Raw genomic sequence first — 21268 nt, 5'->3', positions numbered from 1 at the left:
CCCAAGGTATGGACTCCTGAGTGGATGCAAGGGTCTGCAGGTCCACGCGTATGCTAAGCATTGTCTCTTGACTAAGAAACTATGGTCTCCCATATAGATGTATTGCCATCTTTCTAAGTGTTGTTGCTATTCTAGCACAAAGCCATTTAAAAGTATCATTGAAGTCCTGGTACTAGCTGTGTGTTATTATGTATGGTTTTAAATAACAGGTACTAAAATAGACTTGCTGCCTTGTATGTTTGGGGGCATAAGTGTATGTTTTGTGGTTGGGAATTCCATGAAAATATTTGACATTAAAAGGAGTCTTCATAAAAGAGATGGTGGTTATGGTTAAACAATAATGTAAATGTACTTAATGCCAATGAATTTTATACTTAAAAATGGTTAAAATGGTAAATCTTACATTATGTATATTTTGCCACAATAAAAAAATATATAATTTTTTTAACTTATAACAAAAGACACACACAGATAAGAGGATCTCGTATTTGCAGAAACTGGATGTCATTGGCCTAGAGCTTTGGTTAATGTCACAAATGTTTGGCCATTACCAAGCAATGCTCTTCCCTGTAATTCCAAGTGCTGGGAGAAATGGGGACTTGTGGCCCGTGGAGGTGGCACTCAGCTCATCATTAGTGACTGCATGACTGTACAACATTCCACACTGTGACATGCACTCTGGGAAGTGCTGTGGAAGGAAAAGTGTTTGGAGTTTGCAGGCATGTAACGGGTCCGGATGTGGTGGTTGGGACTTGGCACCACCTGTTTTCACTTCTTTAATTTTCATATTTGTATTTTAATTGGTTTTACAAAGAACTTCATATGACATTGTACCTTCACAGAAAATGCTTTGCTATTTAATTGCTGAATTTGTCTTCTTGAACAATTAGCTGAATCTGTTGTTTTTAATTGTTCTGTTCTCACTGACATTTTTGTATCCGCTGTCCCACTAGTATTATCTAGATAGTATACTTTGAAGAGAAAATGTTGATTAGCCCTTAAAAATACAGTCATCTCTTTATTTTAGATATATACACGTTTTGAAGCTGTATATTTTGCAACTGAGATAGCAGTTGATTCATATGGCTCTTAGTAAAGCTTAAGATACCCAGCCTGAGCCTAACACGTGCATCTCTTCAAGAACCAGGACCCTAGGAGGTGAGAGTAGGGCTTGCAGCCACCTTAGGGCTATGTATCACCTTTTCAGGTGGAGGAGAAGATTGGACAAGAGAGGCAGGAGCGGGTCTGTGTGATTTGTAAAAAGTAAATGGAGTCGCTCTAGGATATCTACATTGGCTAAAGTACAATGTTATTTTTTAATATATAACTTTTTCATGGTTTCAACTCCTAAATCAAATTTGGGTCAGTATTAACTTCCATGTTAAAAACAAAAAAGATGCAGGTAAGAATAAATATTTATAAAATGCACTGCTGGGAGGTCAGGTAAGGCTTCCTAATGGAAATGACGATATAGTGACTAGGGAAAATTTTGTCTGTAGACCTTTGTCACCACCCAGATTATTTGTGCAGAGATTTGGATGAGGTGCAAGTCAAGTCACATGCCCCACATTCACTGATTACTCCTGGGAAATGTGGGATTGGTGGTTTGTCCTTCAACACCCGTCTAATAATTAGACCTTATTTTGTTTCTACATCTAGGGACTTGGCATGGTATATCACTTTCAACATTTTATTACCTGTTGAATTCCAAGATAGGTCCTAAAATTTGTCAAGTGAATTCCATATTTTTTGTTACGTGATTTCCATTGAATACACAGGACCACTTAAAGCATCAGGTTTTTTTATGTGTTGGTCAGAGATGAGATATATATTAAGATGAATAGCAAGAATCATGACAGAAAAGCTCCAACACTAGACGTTAAGGTTGGAAATAAGTAAGGGAGAGTCTCTTACTTATTTAGAAACTGGTGCCTCTTCATCCCATAAAGGAAGAAACTGATGAGAAAAATTTTAACAATGACGGTATTTCTTTTGTAACATTTAAGAGCCTCTAATAATTTTTCTTGTCCATATTCTTTTGCTTCTAGGAAAAGCCACTGACGAAATCCCTACAACGTGGAGAAGACCCCCAATTTGATCAAGTATGTGATGTGTTGGTTTTTATTTATTTCAAAATGCACAAAACACAAGGGCTGGATGCTCACTATTGTTGTGTTGATGAACTTACTCAAAGGGGATGGGAGGTGTGATTTTAGGAATTAATCCTGCAGTTTTTACTGTCATGGCTTACTGGAGATGTTCAGTACCTGTCTGTTGATTTGAATCAGAAAGAACTGGAAAGTGTTGGAATAATATGAGTAGGCCCTCGGTTAATTGTTTCCTAAATCTTTGTATTCTAGAATGACAGAAACGGAGAAAAGATAAAGGAACTTTCATTAAAAAACTTACAGAGATTCTTCTGAATAAACAATACAGCAGGTCCTCGAATGGCATCATTTCATTCAGCTTTGTTTCATTATAATATTGATAAGATGCCATAGGAACTTAACTCTTTTCTGTATCAGTTAGACTATGGTAAAATTGGCTTTGTTATACATCATTTTGCTTAAAGTCACAGAACCCATGGAGAGGTTAAGTGAGGTCTTAACTGTGCTATGTGATGATGAGACCTCTGCACTAGAACTTATGTTTTCATCCTATATTTTCTCTCATTTTTACTATTTGCTTGACACAGCACTAGGTACTGGTGATACAAAACCTAGGAAAAGCTTCAGCCCTTCAAGAATTCACAATCCTGAGAGAGGGAGGGAGGGAGGGAGGGAGGGAGGGAGGGAGGGAGGGAGGGAGGGAGAGAGAGAGAGAGAGAGAGAGAGAGAGAGAGAAACCACCTGAATAGTAAATGTAAACAGTATAGTAATTTAGATTCTAATCGAGAAAGTGATACATGAACAAAACAATGTAAGACAAAATAAATACAAAGAAAGTCCTTTGAAAACAGATCAGGACTCAGAGAAGGACACCCAACTCTAAACAGTATAAATCACTAAGTTCCAGAAGGCTGTAGGTAAGTTGAAGAATGAGGGATAACAGGTCAGAGGATGTTGGAGACGTGTTTGTGGTGTTTTCCAACCTGTGCCGTTAACGAGAAAGGGGACAGCATGTTCTTCTCAGAATTCTCACTCACTGCCAGTGGCAGAGACGGAACACTGCTGGATGCGCCGTGGCTTCATCTCACACGGTGGGGTTTTTATTATCTCGTGGAGGACCCACAGAGAGTACACTTTCTGCAAGGCTTCGAAACTGCCTTTAATGTGGAGTCAAGAGGAAAACTCTCTGGTTGTTAACATCCAGACTTGTTTGATCCAGAAATGGAAGCCTCTATTTTGTATTTTAGAAGCTTTTGGTGCTCACAGCTGGTCTCCGAAGGCTGCCGTGGGTCAGGGTGTACAGGGTTGCTGGCACAGCTGGCTGCTTTCTGCAACGCTGCTGAAGTGGAGGGTGGGCTATGCCTCTGTGTCATGGAGCTTTCTACTCTAGTCATAGTGTCCTCAGAGGTGTCACCTGGTGGATGCTTGGGTGGTCAGAGACCCTGGGAGAATGTTTGGGGTCATTATTTTGGAACTGTGGCAAGGTGTGGCTCTCTCTGTTCTTTTTAAGAATGTAAATAGTTAGCATCTGTCTTCCATAATTTTTAGTCTATTTTGTATTCCTTGTCTCTATCCTATTTGGTTATCACTGCCCTTTCCAAAAAAAAGAAAAAGGGATGTTATTTTTTTTCCAGTTTAATGGACCTCTTTCTTGAGTCTCTGGGAAAATAGTACTTCTAGATTTTAACACTACAGATAACAGCTATCCCAAATAATGTGGCTGAAACACAATTTCTCGTTTATTATTCAGCACTCTATTTCTGCATTTCAGCGTTGTAGAAAGGCATGGCTTTTGGAATTAGACACACCTGGGTTTAAATCCCCGCTTTGCCACTTAATTAGCTGTAATACTTTTAATCTCGCTGCTCAAAATATTGCAATGCAGACTCTCTGCCCTGCCCCGCCCCAGATGTGCTGAATCAGACTGTACAGCTTAGCAAGATCCCCAGGTGACCTACACACATTAAAGCTTGAGAAGCACTGCTCTGTAACAATACATCTCTATGTATTAAACACGCTTTAGAAGGGAAGCAATAGTGAGATGGTCAGGGTAACTTCAAGTAAGACACATGCGATTATCCCCTGATCATTAAATCATAAATGTACACATGAATCACGAGAGAAGCCAACCTACAATGTCTATCTTTGTTTTAACAAGATAGCAAACCTCCCAAGCCATACAGCAACTTGACTGAAGTTGGTCTACCTGTGGACTCAATGCAAAAAGTCAGCAAAGTCGCCTTTGAAGGTGCCCACCCAGTGTTTTGACAGCAAACTATCAGAATGGTGGTGCCATTGGCAAAGCCACGAATGTATCAAGCTCTCTGAGTCTTTTGACGTCAAATGTTCAAATTATGTACTTCCCCTTGTTCTGATTCCAAGCAGTAGGATTTTCATCTGGATCGACACAGAGGTCTGTCTGTGGGGACAGGACGTGCTGGTGACGCCACCTTGCCCCATATGATGCCATTGCTGTAATCGTGAGGCAGTAGTAACAGTAGGTCACATAGTTTTAGTACTTACCATAGGACAGGCATTATGCTAAGTACATCCTTTGAACAGCATCCACTGGTGCATGTTGAGAGAATATTCTTTTTCTCTTTTTGAAATCATGTTTCTTCCTTTTAAATATCATTGGCATGAATGATAGGCTATAGGGAGCTGGGCTTTACACTTTCAGTGCCTCGTTCTGGGTGGCTGTTTCCTACTCCACTTAAAGCCCATAGTCCATTTTTCTCCTGTTAGAAATAGAAGCAAATTTTTAGAAATCATGTAATACTTTATAATGTACCAAGCCCCTTCTCACATATTATCTCACGTGACATCATGCAGTCCTTCCAAGAACCTCACGAGGAAGGTGTCAGCAGCAGCAGCAGCGTCTCTGCATTACATTTAATGGGAATGAGCCACAAGGGATTGCCCAGGATTCTATGGCCAAAGCCTGAGGGAGCCCAGAAAGGAGCCCTTGTGTTCTGACTGTGAAGCCTGAGCGTTTCACTCTGCACCATGCTTATATTTCTAAACACTAAGTTGGTGAGAATTCAGAGAGGAGTTCTCAACAGAAGGACCAACGGTCCTGCATCAGTTAAGTTAGATTTGGTGGCGAATGCCACATAAAATAACAGTGGCTTGAATAGCATAGTTTATTTCTCTCTCACATTCAAGAAGTATAAAGAACATCAGTCCAGTATTTGCATTATTTTGTTTTTTGGTGTATGATGTACCTTCCCAGGTCATCTCATGGTCCATTTGGGCTTCGGGAGCACAGCCATTCCATCTGTATTCCAGGCAAAAGGAAGAAGAAATGGAAAAAGAATTATAGGGAAAAAAAACAAACAAAATCCAGAACATCCAACATTGCATGCACCACATCTGCTCATATCTAGGTCTTAATCACATAGCCACATGCAATGTAAGAAAGATGGGGAAATTTCACTCTGAGCAATCATGTGTCCAGTTACAAAACACCTAAAAGAAGGTGTTTTATAACTAAGGAAGAAGAGAGGAAGGGTGGATGTTGGGTATTACCTGTTTCTACTTGATATTATATAGCCTGTTTTTACCAACATGCCCAGTAGAGTACTGTCTTCAGCTCTGTAGCTGGGTCTTCTTTTTTCCACTGTGAAATTCTCCTACAATTTGTCAGTTTTCCAGTTTGAATTTATACATACATACATACAGAGAGAGAGAGAGAGAGAGAGAGAGAGAGCTCTGTTGGGACAGAGGGATGTAGGGATGTGGTCCCGGTGTTCCAGGAGCTTCAGATCCAGAAAAGGATGACCAGGCCGTACGTACGCAGACAGCTCTGACATGGGCCCTCGTGTGTGAGCAGTGCCACATGGGTGGTGCAGACTGTAAATATTATGAGACTTCAGGGAATAGAAGATGTGTACTTCGAGGCCAGGTGACTAGAAAAAGCTTTCTAGAACAGGACATAGTTTATCAAGAGCAATAGGATTTTGGTGAGGAACATAGGAAATTTTAGAAGAAAGGAACATTTTGTGCAAAGGCACTGAACAGAGAAAGGACATTCTCAGTCATCTTTGAGGGCAGGCGAATGGATCAATTTAGTTGGGGCAGAAGTTGTGTATGGTTACAGGATAACATCATGACTGTCATAGAAAGAGGTAATATCATGGCTCTCCTAGACATAAAATGAATGCATGCTAAAGATTTTTTTTAACTCGTTATTGAAGATGGACACTGGAACCAGTTTAGAAGAGAATCCAAAAAAAATGACACATTTAGAAGTCAGGAACGTTGCAATGAATGTGTAGCCAGAGGCAAAATGGCTTCTGGGAGAGGGAAGTCAGTCGAACCTTCACTGGACTGAGTTTTTCCTGTCTGTAGACAAGAATTATTTTGCATTGCTCTTAGTTGTCCACAACACACATAGTTTTAAAATAGCTTAGAGGTATTAAAACGTACAGAGGCCCCCTAGTCTCAGAATCAGATAACCCTAGAGAGGTGTGCACCAAACAACATAGTTTTCTACTGAAACACAACATTTTCCTCCAGTCTCTGAGCCTTAGCAAAGAGACAGGTAGGAAGGGTCAGACTGTGGGAGACCTCAATGCTAGTGGGACAGGCTAAATCCCCTACATGTCAGGATCAAAGGGGTCATAATGGGACTCGATACCACCCAATGGAATCAGTGGTCATGAACAGATTGACCCTTGAAGCTTGGAGGTATTTGGGGAGTTTGGGCCTTCAGAGAGATTTGAGGCCAGAAGGCCCGGAACTAAAATGGAGACAATGGGACTTAAGGAGAAAAATGATTATAAGCAAAATTATATGAGAAGAATCAGTATTGATTGCAAGGAGAAACAAAAGGAACTGTAGTTTTCAACCCTGATTTGGAGCCATTTCCATTCAATTCAATGAACATGGAGGACCTGACACGTCCTAGGGCCTATGTGTGGTGCTGGGGGTACAAAAACAGTAAGATAGGGTTCCCGCCCTCGAGGAATTCTCAATCCCAGGAGGAAAGCAGACACCTAAATATGTAATACTGCCAAGTCAATGCTGTACAAGAGGTACATGCCGAGTGTGGGGGTGCTCAGGTAGAGGAGCCATTAATGATGCCAGAAAGGTAGGCAGGTGTGTCACAAATGATCAAGGGACAGTGATGTTTTAAAGATCTGTAATCCAGATGGACAGATAGGCTGCGTCATGCCAGACAGGAGGGTCTGTGTGGACAAAGCAGCTGGCGGTGAGAAGAGCAGAGAGCTGGGGAGGGACCCGGGGTGAAGCTGGAATGGTGGACGGGAGCCCATGGCCCCTGTGCCCCAGGAGCCACACTGTGGAGTCTGGACTATTCTGTGTGGATGAGGAGCTCTTCAAGCAGAGGAAGGCTGGCTTGGGGACAGGTTACAAATGAGTTTTATACACCTTGGGTTTTCAGTGAGGGTAAATGTCAGAAGTAAATGGGGCTCATTCACTTACATGGCCACTCAACCAACACTGAAAGATTCGGGAGAGAGTAGAGCAATAGGTGAACATAGGAAACATAGCTTTGGATCACAAAGTGGACCCGCAAAAGAATGCCCAGAAAAAGCGTAGCTAAAACAGTGAGAGAAGCCAAAGAAGACAGCTTTCCAGGGCAAGAATGGCCCATGATGGCAGCCCATGCGGGACCCTCACAGGAGAATGAAAGGTCAGCCGTCAGGAGCTCACTGGAAGTTGGCTTTGAGAAAGGCTTTTGCTGCAGTGCTTTTTATTGACATGTGGATGCGTTTTCATAGTTGGTAGATTAATGTTAAATAGTCGAGGAGACTGTCTTTCACAGCTGTCACAGTGGCTGATTACATTACAAAGCAGTATACTGGAACATACTCATGGGACCAGTTTCCCATCTGTGACCCGTGGAGAGTGTCCTAAGAAAGAAGGGCATGGTAAGCTCCCCATGGTCACGTCAAGTGACTTTCTTCTGTTACCTGAGTTTACAGACATCCTTTTGAAGTGTAAAGTCCAAAGCATTTTGTTTTGGGTTCTCCACTGAAACAACAGCTAACCTGTGATGAGTGTGGACCTGGGGAGATGGTGACTAAATGCAGCTCAAATATCAAGTTAACCCATTTTCAAAAGTGAAAACAACACTTCACAATAACCCTCACCGGAGGGAGTATGGAACCATCACCTGGTGAAAGGTGTACTAAGGACAGTCACCAAATACATTTACACACAGAAATGAAAATTCTGGCTGTTGAATAAAGTAATAACTGAATCTTTATTATGTCATATACTTTCCAGCTCCATATGCTTTCTTGTGGATTTTCTCTGCCCTTGGCTTTTAGACCTTGGCTCATATCTAATGGTGACATAAACATGCAATAAGTGAAATGATACAAACAATTGTTTTTCTATTTGAAGTATTGTTGCTCTGACTTTGTTTCTTAAAACAGTCTCATACAGTCAGTGGAAGTTATTTCTTCCTTGTGTGAAGAAGTATGATTATTTCCCAAAGCAGCTTGCGCCAGAAAAGCCAGAGATAGGGTTCAGATCCTTATGTACACAAGTGGCTTGTCCTACTGCGCGTTGGCATTGTGTCCATTGTAACCATGTGGGAGACAGAGAAAGTGCAGGGCTGACTAAAGCTGGCAGCACCACAGCATCTGAGAAGGAAAGCATTTCAAGGAGAACCTTGAAATAGTGATAAATAGTGTCCTTTGCTCAGGAGACTTTCAGGAAGATGACTGCCAAGAAGCCACTGGTTGGCCATTAGGTGTGTTCTTTCTCATCGTTCACATAGAGGTGTCAGCAGTGTGGCAAGAACAGAAGTCAGGTTTCAGGGAGGACGAAGTGAGGCCGGAAGAGGAAGCCGATTGAGAAGCTGGCGGGAAGAAGGACAGGTCACTGCGTAGAGAAGGGGGAGCAGAGTCAAAGGAGGGGGCTGTGTGTTTTACGGGTCCCTCTTATGCTGAGCGAAATCAGGTGCTTCATGCTGTGCCTTTCTGTCAAGGAGTGTGCCCATTTTTCTCTTACATTTGGACTCCACACCTTTTTCGGGGTGGTTGAGGTTCCTGAATCTGATATGTAGATGAGTTGGATCTATGGTTTTATTCAACTGATTGGTTCCGGTTCCAGAATAGTTACTATCTCAGTGTCCTCCCTATTTGCTTTGGGTGAGCTGCTGCCTGCATCAACAGTGTTCACAACTTTCTCCTATGGTGCTAACCTAGGCCAGGCATTGCTCAATGACCTCTAAAGTAAGCATTTCAATGTACTGTGTTTACTTCTGCTGGAGCCAGAAAAGCACAAAATAAGGTTCTAATGGAGGCCCTAATAGTTTGTGCTTAGATAAGAGATCAGTGGGTCTTTTTAATTTTTTTTCAATACACCTAAAAGCAACAGTTATCATCTCTGATAAATAAAATTCCATCATCAATTTGTGTGATCCATTCTGTCATTAACTTAGCCTATGATCTCATCAAATTCAATTTTTTTTTTTTATGTCTGAGCTTTAGTTTCAATATTTGGAAATGAAAGAAGGAAGAAAACTAGACATTTTTGAAGGTCTGTTATGTGCCCACACTTTGTAGTATCTCATTTAGTCTTCATAAAAACCCAGTGCCGTAAGTATTCTTAAGGCCCATTTTACAACTGTAAGCACAGAGATTTCGAGAAATGGCGACATGCCCAAGCTCATGTAGCCTATAAAGGGCAGAGCTATAACTTGAACCCAAGATGATCTGGCTTTCTCAATACGCTCATGAAATCATGAAAACATGACTTGTGAAGGGGCAGTCATCACATCTGAGAACAACCTTTAAGTTGCAACCATCCGCAATTCAGTGTGACATATTCTTTATGAGTTTCATCTCTGTAAATGCCAGATAAATGGCTTAAACATTCTAAGTAACTTCTATTGAGGTTTTCTTCTAGATGTTATATGTTTATGTACTTTTATGGCACCTTAGTTTCTTAATATGTTAAATATGCCATCTACAAAGAGGAAACACATGGCAACATAAATCCATACATCTCATAGAATAGAGCTGTTGATCTTTAACAAATAGATAGCCAGATATTTCTCCAGCAAAATGGGCTTATTTGGGAACAACAAAGAAATGCAATTTGGGACATGTGGTCTAAAGGTGAACAACACACAACAGAGAAACATAGGAGAAGAACATGGTTTTATGGGCTTAGAGGGGTTGTTGTAAATGAAGAGTCCATTGGAGGAAACTGAAAATTTGAAGTGTAGTGATTTCTTATTGGCTGAGTTCTGACGGTCTCCCATTGGCTGAGATGTTACTGGGCAAGGAGGACCTTTTCTTCTTCCTGCTGATGTAGTGAAGTAGTGTCACTTCCTATGGGAGATGCAAGGTGCCATCTCTTCTGGTTGGGGTCAGTAGTGTGTGCTGACTGATGCATGCCTGAGAGTTCTCTCTTCTATAGCCTCCAACTATTTAAATGACATTTCTGTTTATTAATTTTCACAGAGCTAAAATAACTTTTACCATCTTGGGTAGTAATAATTTTCCTGCAGAGAAAGCAGATGAAATTATAGTCTTTCAACATTGATCCTAGTGCTACAATTCATGAAAATCTATTTAAAATGTATAAATCAAAAAATGTGAGCAATTCGGAGTGAAAATAAATTAACTGGCATTGGATTCATATTAGTGCTATTCAGTGTTTCTTAAATTATTCTCCAGTGGAACAGTGTGTTCCTGTTCCGTAAAATGGACCAAGATGTTAAAATCAAATAATGAAGATTTTAATTTTCAGAAAAAATGTATTTAATGTATAGATTTTTATAATTTTAAGTTTTTGTCATACATTATTCTTAAGGCTTTGGTATCTGTCATCACTCATCAAATGATATAATCTAGCAATAGTATCTGTTATTAAGTAAAAAACATTTTTTTAATTACTTTAATAGATGAGTATTTTCTCTTTTACATAGAGAGTACCCCGACCCCCAAGTGCTTGGCCACCTGGACTAGTTTGAAAAATTAAACCATCAATGAAGTTACTTCAAAATTATCCGTTAAATGTACCACACAGGACAAGTCAGCTTTATTACTGTGAAATATGGAATGACTCTGCTGAGTAATTATTCAAATATTTATGTGTGAAGTTTCCTTCTTTGCATTCAGCAAGTATAATAAAATGCTTATGAAAAATTAATGTCTTAGCAACAGCATAATGGACAGTTTCTTTTAGCCTATTTATACATAAAATGCCAATATAAACATTCAAAAAACATTTGCAAGGTACTTTTTGTGTTCCCCTCTATCACCCCACAAAAGAAAACAGCAATATAAAATAGTTCTGTGATTTCTACGCACTTGATCTCATCCACAGCACCTAGCTCATCTACAATGGAAGAATATGATCATTTAAATGCAACAAGAGCATCTTTGTAGATGGGCCTGCCCTCTTTCAACAGCAGCACAGAGCTGGAATTCATCTCACCATTGGCTCTGCTGCCGGTAAATGCAGGAGCTGAGCCACCAAGAAGCCAGCGAACCCTTCCTCCCTTCCTGAGCTCTGAGGACCAGGCCCTTGCCAATTCCACCCTTCCTTCCTGAAAGCCTGGGCTCAAAAGGGCAGTACCAGAGAAATGGAACACTCACACACACACACACACACACACACACACACACACACACACACACCATGCTGACCTTTCACCTTCTATGATGGTCTCAGTGTATTTGCCATGAAAAGTATGCCCAGTAGATAGAATACCAAGAATCGCTTCAGGAGGACTTTTTAATGGGTAGAAAAAATTATATAGCTGAGGTTTGAAGGACACTATTGACGCTGTCTATGGAAAATGTGGGTTTCCCCTAAGTGTGGTAGCAGAATGTTGTGTGCTGTACCCAGAGCCAGAGAAGAGTCAGAGGTTTGTATTGCCTTTGCAGGTCTGTAGTACATCTTGCAGCTTGTAAATGTTCCACGCAAGTATTTTTTAAATATTTTCTTTATTTTAGATTGGTTTTGGATTTACAGAAAAGTTGCAAAGCTCACACAGACAGTTGTCGTATACCCCGTTCCCAGTTTCCCCTGTTAATACCTTACATTAGCTAAGAAACCAGCATCAGTGCATTATTAGTAACTCAGCTCCATACTTTGTATTTACTTGTATTTCCTTGTCCTTCCCTAATATCTCTTTTCCAGAGACCATCTAAGATACCGCATTACACTTAGTCATCATGTCTTCTTAAGTTTCCTCCAGACTTGCACAAGTATTTTTAAATTATGGAAATATACTTGTAGGTGCTTCCAGATTTTATTACATATGCAATAATTAAGACAGAATTAATCCATGGTTGGGTACTCTGAATTCTGATCCCTTTTTTCCCCTTCATTTCCCAATGCAAAATATTTTAGGCGGTGGTGACGTCCTTATGTGGGGGAATTTTAGAAAGAACTAGTAAATTACCTCCTTGACACACCATACCGTGTTTCCCTGAAAATAAGACCTAACCAGAAAATAAATCCTAGCATGATGTTTCAGGGTGACATCCCCTGGACATAAGTCCTAATCCGTCTTTTGGAGCAAAAATTAATATAAGAGCCGGTCTTATATTCAGGGAAACATGATAGTTTGTTTTCCTCCAAAAATTTACTGCTTTTATATCCACGGGAACAACAGGAGAATATTATATATTGTGTCTGTGGACATTGTAGTGTGTGTGGGGGAGAGGGGGCTCTTTTTGTAATAATTAGATTTTTTTAATTAAAAAATGCTAATGGTGACTACGTTCTCATGGCTTGCTGAATGCAATAACTGATTTATTTTTAAATTAACCCATAACTAAAGATAAAGTACAGTTTTGTGTATATGCATATAACCATAATTATAAGAGAGAACATGAAATAAGACTATCAAGATAGAGAATCTGAGGAAGAAAGCAATATGGTTTTGCTCAATCTTAGTGCTTCTTCTAAAAGTGACAGTGGAAAGTCCTATTGACACACAACACTTCCACTCCCATCGCTCCAGTTTTCCATCTAAGGTTTTCCATCCCTTCTGCCGCCTCCCCAGCTCAGGCCATGGTCAGTGCACATCGGGAACTGTTGCAGTATCGTCACTGGATTCAAGTGTGTGTGTGTATATTCTCCTAACCCTGTGGTCCAGCCTACAAATCACTGCTGGATTAAAGCTGCCCAAACACTGCTTTTATGGACACATTTCCCCAGTCAAAAATATTTAGGGGCCTCCCATTTTCTAGAGAAGAAAACTGAAACTTTTTACACTGGTACTCAATATCTTCTATGATTTAGTCCCAACTTAAAATTTTCAACATGATTTCCTTCCACTCCAGTGTACCAGTCCTGCACCAGCCCAATGTTTCTTCTTTCATCCCACCCAGAACCTTCATTAAACCCACCATTCTCATCATTATCAACAATTATTTTGTATGTTCATTACTCTAACCTTTCTTGCCTTGTGTCTCTGCTTAGTTTCTTTCTTGACTTGCATCTCAAATGTCTCCCCTTTCTAAGAGACGCCCCAGTAAGATGCTCCCTTCATTTCTCTTTAAATCCCACCAGCCCTCTCCCTGTAGCGGGTGTCTCTCCTGTGAACTCCTGGTTTCAGTGCGTACTTTTGAGATGTTGGCATATCTCCTCCTGGTCTCGTTTTCTGTATATATATGAGTATACTGGCACAGTGTCTATGCCATATTGGGATCCTACCAATTCAACAGTTTTTCATTCTTTTTTCACTCGATATATTGTGAATACTTTCGTGTCAATAAACATTTTCGAAATGTGATTTTTAATGGTTTCATGGATTATCTGCATCAAATTCCACATTGTATTAAGGCGTTTATATATAGTTGGACATGTAGGTAGTCTCTTTTTTTTTTTTTTTTTTTTGGCTCTAGTTAGTAACGCTGCCTGAACATTCTTACTCATCTCTAATTATGTACTGGAGATACATTGAGGATGGTTCTATTAAGTTCTGGATATGTATTTCCAAATTGCCCTCCAGATAATGTTTTGCCAGTTTTTTCTTCTATCAGCAGTGTATGAACGTGTCCAGTTTTATCTACTGTCTCATCAGCCCTGGGTGTTATAATTTGCTAATATTGTTTGTTAATTGGCTAATTAAAGCCTATCTCATTGTAGTTTCACATCTCCTGGTTATAAGGCCTCTATCAGACATGTGTTTTGCAAATATTTGCTTCCAGACCCTGGCCTGTCCTTTCATCACTTTCTTAATATCTTTCTAAAAGCAGGAGCTTTTCATTTTGATGACTTCCAGTAGATGCGGTTCTCATGGACTTTGCTTGCGGTGTCGTACCTAAGCAATTCTTGGCTAAGGATTGCCCCCTATGTTTTCTTTCAGAAGTTTCATAATTTTAGGTTTTATACTTAGGTCTATGATCCATTTTGAGTAGATTTTTGCATATGAAATGAGAAATGGATTGAGGTTCATTTTTTCGGTGTGATAATTAGTGAAAGATCAGGAATCTTTCCAAATACCGAAGGCATGTTTGTTGTTTAAAGAAGAGGGGAGAACTTTGCCTTTAATGTAATATGGGTAAATTAGTGCCACTGATTCATATCTGGAGTCTGATGTGAAGCAACCTTGGAATAGTGGATAAATGGTTATGGGCAGAAAACGATACATTATATTACCACTTAGGTTATTTGGGGGATAGTTTTGCGTATTTTACCTAAACAATTAATGTAATTGCATGAATTAATATAGCTATTTATACAATAAGCATTTCTGAGGACCTCAGTACATGGCACTGTACTTCTTAGATGGTGTGGGAAAATAATTTATTTGCAGTCCATGAATAACCTGTTTACAATTAACATCTGAATTCTAGAAAGAAAGGGAGTCAAAGTTAATTAACTTTCTTGAACCACAAAATTATTGTGTGAGGAACATCTGTCCACGTTAAGACAGCTGGGCTCTCGGGAGTGTACTAATAAGAATGATTAAAGGTAGGACTGGGATCAGTAAGAAAACACTGTGAATGTAGCTTGGAGTTGTTTGTGAAACACAAAGTTTCTCAGGAATTGAGAGTGCCACCAAAGCCTTTTAATCGCCTGTTTTTCTCCGTAGGTCATCAGCTCCATGAGCTCCCTCTCTGAGTACTGCCTCCCTTCCATCCTGCGCACATTATTTGACTGGTACAAAAGGCAAAATGGCATTGAGGACGAGTCACATGAGTACAGGCCAAGAACAAGCAATAAATCAAAAAGGTACCTTTTTTGTGTGTAAGAATTCTGAGGATGACGGTTCTTCCCTCCCTCCCTCCTCCCTCCCTCCCTCTTTTCTTTCTATTTCTTTCTTTCCTTCTCTCTCTCTTCTTCTCCTCCTCCTCCTCCTCCTCCTCCTCCTCCTCCTCCTCCTCCTTCTTCTTCTTCTTCTTCTTCTTTCTCTTTCTTTTTTTCTTCTTTCTCTCTCTTCCTTTCTTTGTTAAGAAACATAAAACAGGAGTTAAGAAGCACCTTCCTGCCTCTTCACGCAGATACCCAGCAGGCATGCAGGATCCCTTGTGTGGCAGGTGGCACTTTAGGACTAGCTGTCCGTGCTAGCTGTCAAGGTGGAAAAGTCAGCATTGGTGGGGGCAGCATGTCCAGGGCCCAGGTGACCCTCCTGCCTGCTGCTTGTCTGTGCCCTCAGCCCCATGGACACTGGAAGGCAGGGGGGCTACTGATCCTGCATGACGCTGCCTGGTATCTTTGTCCTCGTCAGTGACCTTGGGTGCCCTGTGTACTGTCACGGGAAAGATGCTGGAGGGACATTAGCTGTAGTCCTGGAGCTACCACTATGAACCGTGTCACTCTGGGCAACTCACCACCTCTTTGTACCTCAGTCTCTGTGTCAGCAAAACAGGAGGTTCAAGTTACACCATCTCTACTTCCCTCCCATCGGAAACTTTCATTTATTTGTTGTGTGGTCCCCTTCTCTTATGGATTTGAAAAGTGGGACTTGCTGCTACGTGAGTACCTTAGCAGCCATAAAACTAAAGATTGTTGCACTGTCCAATGAATATGTGTCCCCTAAATTTTAGGCAAATACATGTCATTTCTTATATTTGAAATCAACCTACTTCATCAGGTAATAAAAATTAAAAAGTCTAATACATTTACGTTTTTTTAAAAAAGATTATTGTAAAACCAGTTTAGATTTCTCCACATGGATTTATTATGCATTTTTTGTGCTTTTAAAGATAGTAAATTTAAATTAATCACTCAGACAATAAAATATTAACGACTTCTTGTAAGAGATTTGTCCCTCTCATTTTCATTTTTCTTGATACCCCTAATATTTTAAAAATATATAGTTTTCTTGAAATCGAAGACCCATAATTTTACCAAATTTCATTTCATCTGAACTCGTAATTTCATTTTATAATATGCTTGTGTTTATGCAAGAGTAAATCATTTATTTATCATTTGGTTTGTGGGAGAAATTAACTTTTTCATATTAAATATTTTTTAAGTTCAAGAAGGAATTTTTTTATTGAGATATAATTCACATACAGTAAAATTCACCTTTTTAAAGTGTGTAATTCAGTGTTTTTAGTGTAGTCACAAAGTTGTAAAACTATCACCACTATCTATTTCCAGAACACTTTCTTTACCCCACAAGGAAACCCATACCAATTAGCAGCCTCTCCTCATAAATACTTCTTTAATGTATCAAATTTTAAAGGTAGAATTTCAATTCTCTGTCTGAAAATGGTTCAGACTGTGTGATTAATAAATTAACAGAATCATTTTATTATTTTTTCATATTACATATTAGCTTGTGAACAGGTATTACTAAAACTTTCCTGGGGGTGGGGAGTGGAGCAATTTTAGTCAGTTGAATTGCGTGACTTTTGGTTTTGTTCCTCTGTTTTGTCAGAATTTAGTTACTAAAGCTAGACTTTTCATGAATTGATTGCTTCAGGAATTGAAAACAATGTTTTTGTTTTTAAATCGTGTTACTGATTATTTTCAGGAGATCAGGGTAATTGCTGGGATCAAATACAGAATCAGGACAGTGGGATTCATCTCAGTAGCATTTTAGTTAACTTTTGAAAGTTTAAAATAAGAGAGACAGAATATGTGTTTGGGAGAAAGCCAAAGGAATGAGGGTCTCCAGAGTGGGGTATAGCTAATAATGTGAGTTTCTGTTACTAGAAAAAAGAAAAGAGGAACTTTGGGGAGAAGCATGAGCAACCGAAAGCCGTCAAATGTGACGGATGTGTATTTGGGTTATGATTTCTAAGATTAGTATAGTATCAACATTTTGACTGCCAAATAAATTTGTCAAATGCTTCTGGCTCCTGGCAGTTAGACCTCAAACCAGCAATAAAGTTGAACTCATTATTGGAAAAGTATGTCTGACTTTTATTTGACAGCATCCATTGGCTTATTAAATAAAATAGACTCAGGGGGTTCATTCTTTTTTTTTTTCCTACCAAGAACTGCTGCTTTCTCAAGGTCTTCTGGCCCCTCTTGAAGACCCTGATGGGCCATCCAAGGCGAACATTTTCTCTCTGCCGCAGCTGGCCATCGTCAGTTCCCCTTCCATTTGGGCTTCCGTGCTCCGGAATGTAATCTCTAGGTTAGACGTGTGGCGGCCCTTTTTTAATACTCTTCCATATGTTCTCCTCTTTCCCATCTGGCAGCAGCACTCCCTCGTTCTGGTGCATCTGGAGGGACTTCAAATAGATGGTTTGGTTTACTGCTCTTCCTCCTGGCAGGACTGTTCTTACATGGTCCTGAATGAGTGAGTCCAGACTCTGTCAATATATTTCTTTCCCCTTAAAAGTCAACGCAGCAGCTCCCCTTGTGAGCCCGTCCTGTCAACCACCAGCCTTAATTTGACTCGCCGAAGGTTACAGAGCTCCTCCAGAAGTTCCGTTGTACATCTTAAATGTCCCCTTCCCTTCTGCTCATTCCCTGGACTGAAGAGAAAAACATTCCACATTTAAGATATTCTTGACTCATGTTGACAATCTCTGTCTGACAAATCCAAATCCCGCCACCCTTTCTCATTGGTTTTATTTACTATACAAGTATTTGTATATGTGTTTGGCAAACTATACTAAATACATGTTTCATCTTATTTAATACTCAAGCAAACCTTTACATAATTGCTATTAGTATTCCCATTTCATAGATGGAGATGTTACGGCTAAATAGAGGAGGTGTAATTTCAACCACGTCCTGTTCTACACTAAAGCCAATGCTCTTAGCCACTATTCTTGCTTCTGTGCCGGGGAACTCAGCAGGCATTTCATTTGTCTTTCTTTGTTTGATTCCAAATTGGCCCTCAGTCAGTATGTTAGATAAACAGAAGTGAGGGTTGGGGGTGGGCCTAGACTCACATTTCTGTCCTTCTGACAGTGCTAATTCTGCTCGCTAACTTCAAATGAGCTCAGATGACTCCACTTTGCCTCTTCTTCTACCTGCTTTTCCATCTTTTTCTATTTCACCACCCCTTCACTTCTTTCCTCCTTCATAAATCTCAAGGAGCAAAACGTCAAGGGGAAAGGGACATGCGATAACATGGATGGACCAAGAGGGTATTATGCTAAGTGAAAGAAGTCAGACTGAGAAAGACAAATACTATGTGATCTCACTTATATGTGGAATCTAAAGACCAAAATAAATGAACAAACAAAACAGAAACAGATGCATAGATGAAGGGAATAAACTGATGGTTACTAGGTGAGGAGGAAGATTGGGGGATGGGTAAGAAAGGAGAAGGGATTAAGAAGTACAAATAGGTAATTACAAAATAATCATGGAGATATAAAATACAGCACAGGTAATATAGTCAATAATATTATAAAAACTATGTATGGTGTCAGATGGGTACAAGACTTATCAGAGGGATCACTTCATGAATTATATAAATGTCTAACCAATATGCTACACACCGGAAACTAATATAAAATAATATTGGTTGTCAACTACAAAAAAATAGTCATGAGAATATAAAGTACAACATAGGCAATATATAGTCAATAATATTGTAATAAATATGTACAGTGTCTGATGGGTAATAGACTTATTGGGTTTATCACTTTGTGAGGTATATAGATGTCCAATCATTATGTTGTTTTTGTACACCTGAAACTAATTTTTTAAAAAATTAACAGACAGCATGGAAAGGAGGAAAAAAAAGAGGAAAGGGGGGGAAAAAAGCAATTCTGATCCTTTCTTCACCCCCTGCAATTCTGCTCCAAATGGTAATCATACTGTTTCCTTACATTGTTTAACTCCTTTAACAAGACCCTTTCAATGTACACTCCAGTATGGTAGCCCTGTCTCATATTTGTATCCATTTTAGAGATGGCAGAATTCCTGGGTTGAAATATACCTTAGGAAAGTCCACAGGATGAGGTTGTAGACGTACAAATAACTACTCAAGCTGACATGGTAAAATGTAAAATTTGAAGTCAGGTACTCTGACCCAGTGTTTGTCCACTGCACCCCACTGATAAGAGGAATTGCCTCAGCGCGTACAGTATTTACCAGAGCAATCTTGTAATACCAAAACGGGCTTGTAGTCCATTGGGGATGAGTCCTTGATTTCTGGTGAATTATGTCACCCCAACAGTATCTTCAGTGCCAATTAATGTGAATCTTTTAAATTTTACAGTGATGAACAGCAGCGAGATTATTTAATGGAAAGACGGGACCTCGCCATTGATTTTATTTTTTCTTTAGTATTAATAGAAGTTTTGAAACAGGTAGGTCATTAATTTAATGTTACTTTTATTTTTTTTGGAAATACAATTGGTTTTATTAAGTGCATTTCATCTAGCAACTAGAAGGGTACTCCCCAATTTAATGTTACTTTTAGATAAGATTTACCTGAAAACTACTTAAGTTTTTAAAGTCTAAGTTTATTGAGTTGTTTATGAATTTCAAATACTGGGCCATATGAATTCTATTAATTGCTAAAGTCCATTTGTCGTAGTTATTGAAAGTACTCTTATTGGTTTGATATTTAATATTCCCTTCCAAGTTAAGAGCTGTCTTTTTCTTTTTTCAGATTCCACTTCATCCTGTAATAGACAGCTTAATACACGATGTTATTAACTTGGCTTTCAAGCACTTTAAATACAAAGAAGGGTAAAGTAATTTCTCACCTTAGAATTCTGAAGAGATTGGGTGCTTAAAACTGAATCAAGTTTGCTCTTTTCAGAGGACCCAGGACCCTAACTTGTCTACTTTTCTCTTACGTAGTTACCTTGGTCCTAACACTGGCAATATGCACATTGTGGCAGACCTGTATGCGGAAGTCATCGGTGTGCTGGCACAAGCTAAGTAAGTGAGCATCGGGACCCTCTACCGTAATCAGAGCAGGGGCGCCCCTGTCCCACCTGGGCCTGTCCCAGGACCGGGGTTCCTTGCACTGTGTGCGCCCTGTCTCAGAAACTGACAAAAGCTCCCAGAGGCAAGTAACAGTCTTCCAGTTTGTTTTCCCCATCATTTTTTTCACTTGATAGTCGGGCCAGATCCTACCAAGAGTCCATGAGTTTCATCCAACTGCGTCAAAGAAAGAAAGGGACCAACTTACTTTTCTCTCTGCCTATATATCCCAAAGAAGTTCATCTGTTTCAAACGTTTCGTTCTGTATATTCCGTGAGTGGGTGGTTGTGATATATCTTCTGTGGGTGGGAAAATTCCATTCTAGAATGTCCCTTTACTGTAGACCTTACTTAATTCAGCTGAGCTAAAAATGTCCCATGCTCTGTCATGGAAACAAGTCAGGGGAAAATTCTCATTGCTAAATTTATCTGACCCCATAACACTACTTAGCAGGCTAGAACAAAGTGGTGTTAGACTATTAGCAATAATACACTTCTTCCAAAAGTGATGTCACACCCTATTCACCCGTCTTCAGCTCATTCCACCCTGAGGCAGATCGGGCAAGGTCCTGAATGCCTAGCTTGGGCAAAGCGAGCCAGAGACCCAAAGGAACCCAAGGCCAGAGGCCAGCTTGAAGCAACAGTGATGCCCTGATCCCTGTGGAATGCAGTCCTTTAAAAGAGATTTTTATCTTCAAAAGACCGAATTTCCTAACTTAATAGCATGGAAATACCCAATTTGTCAAAAAAAAAATTTAAAAAGTACTTCCTTAGCAATCTCACCTAGCCAAAGCATAGATGAGAACTCATTAACAGACCCAAAAAACCCCTCGGTGTGACTTACTTAATCTAACCCAGTTT

At 39.8% G+C, this 21268-nt stretch overlaps 1 protein-coding gene across 8 annotated transcripts in view; it reads left to right on the top strand.

Annotated features, from left to right (window-relative positions):
- The window catches only part of FRY (FRY microtubule binding protein), a 433975-nt gene that overhangs the window by 252387 nt on the left and 160320 nt on the right, over positions 1–21268 (top strand). For all 8 annotated transcript variants that reach the window (XR_012495619.2, XM_074330087.2, XM_019749603.3 and 5 more), the window contains 5 exons: positions 2049–2102; positions 15148–15287; positions 19693–19783; positions 20089–20168; positions 20283–20363. Coding sequence is in view for 7 of the 8 variants with exons in the window: in XM_074330087.2 (XP_074186188.1) it covers positions 2049–2102; positions 15148–15287; positions 19693–19783; positions 20089–20168; positions 20283–20363 (446 nt within the window). In the remaining variant the exon portion in view is untranslated. The remainder of the gene's footprint in view (positions 1–2048; positions 2103–15147; positions 15288–19692; positions 19784–20088; positions 20169–20282; positions 20364–21268) is intronic.

The sequence above is a fragment of the Rhinolophus sinicus genome, chromosome 16 (assembly GCF_057876585.1).
Source record: "Rhinolophus sinicus isolate RSI-liver-muscle chromosome 16, RSI-T2T, whole genome shotgun sequence".
NCBI lineage: Eukaryota > Metazoa > Chordata > Mammalia > Chiroptera > Rhinolophidae > Rhinolophus > Rhinolophus sinicus.
This window is presented reverse-complemented; position numbering and strand designations above follow the sequence as displayed.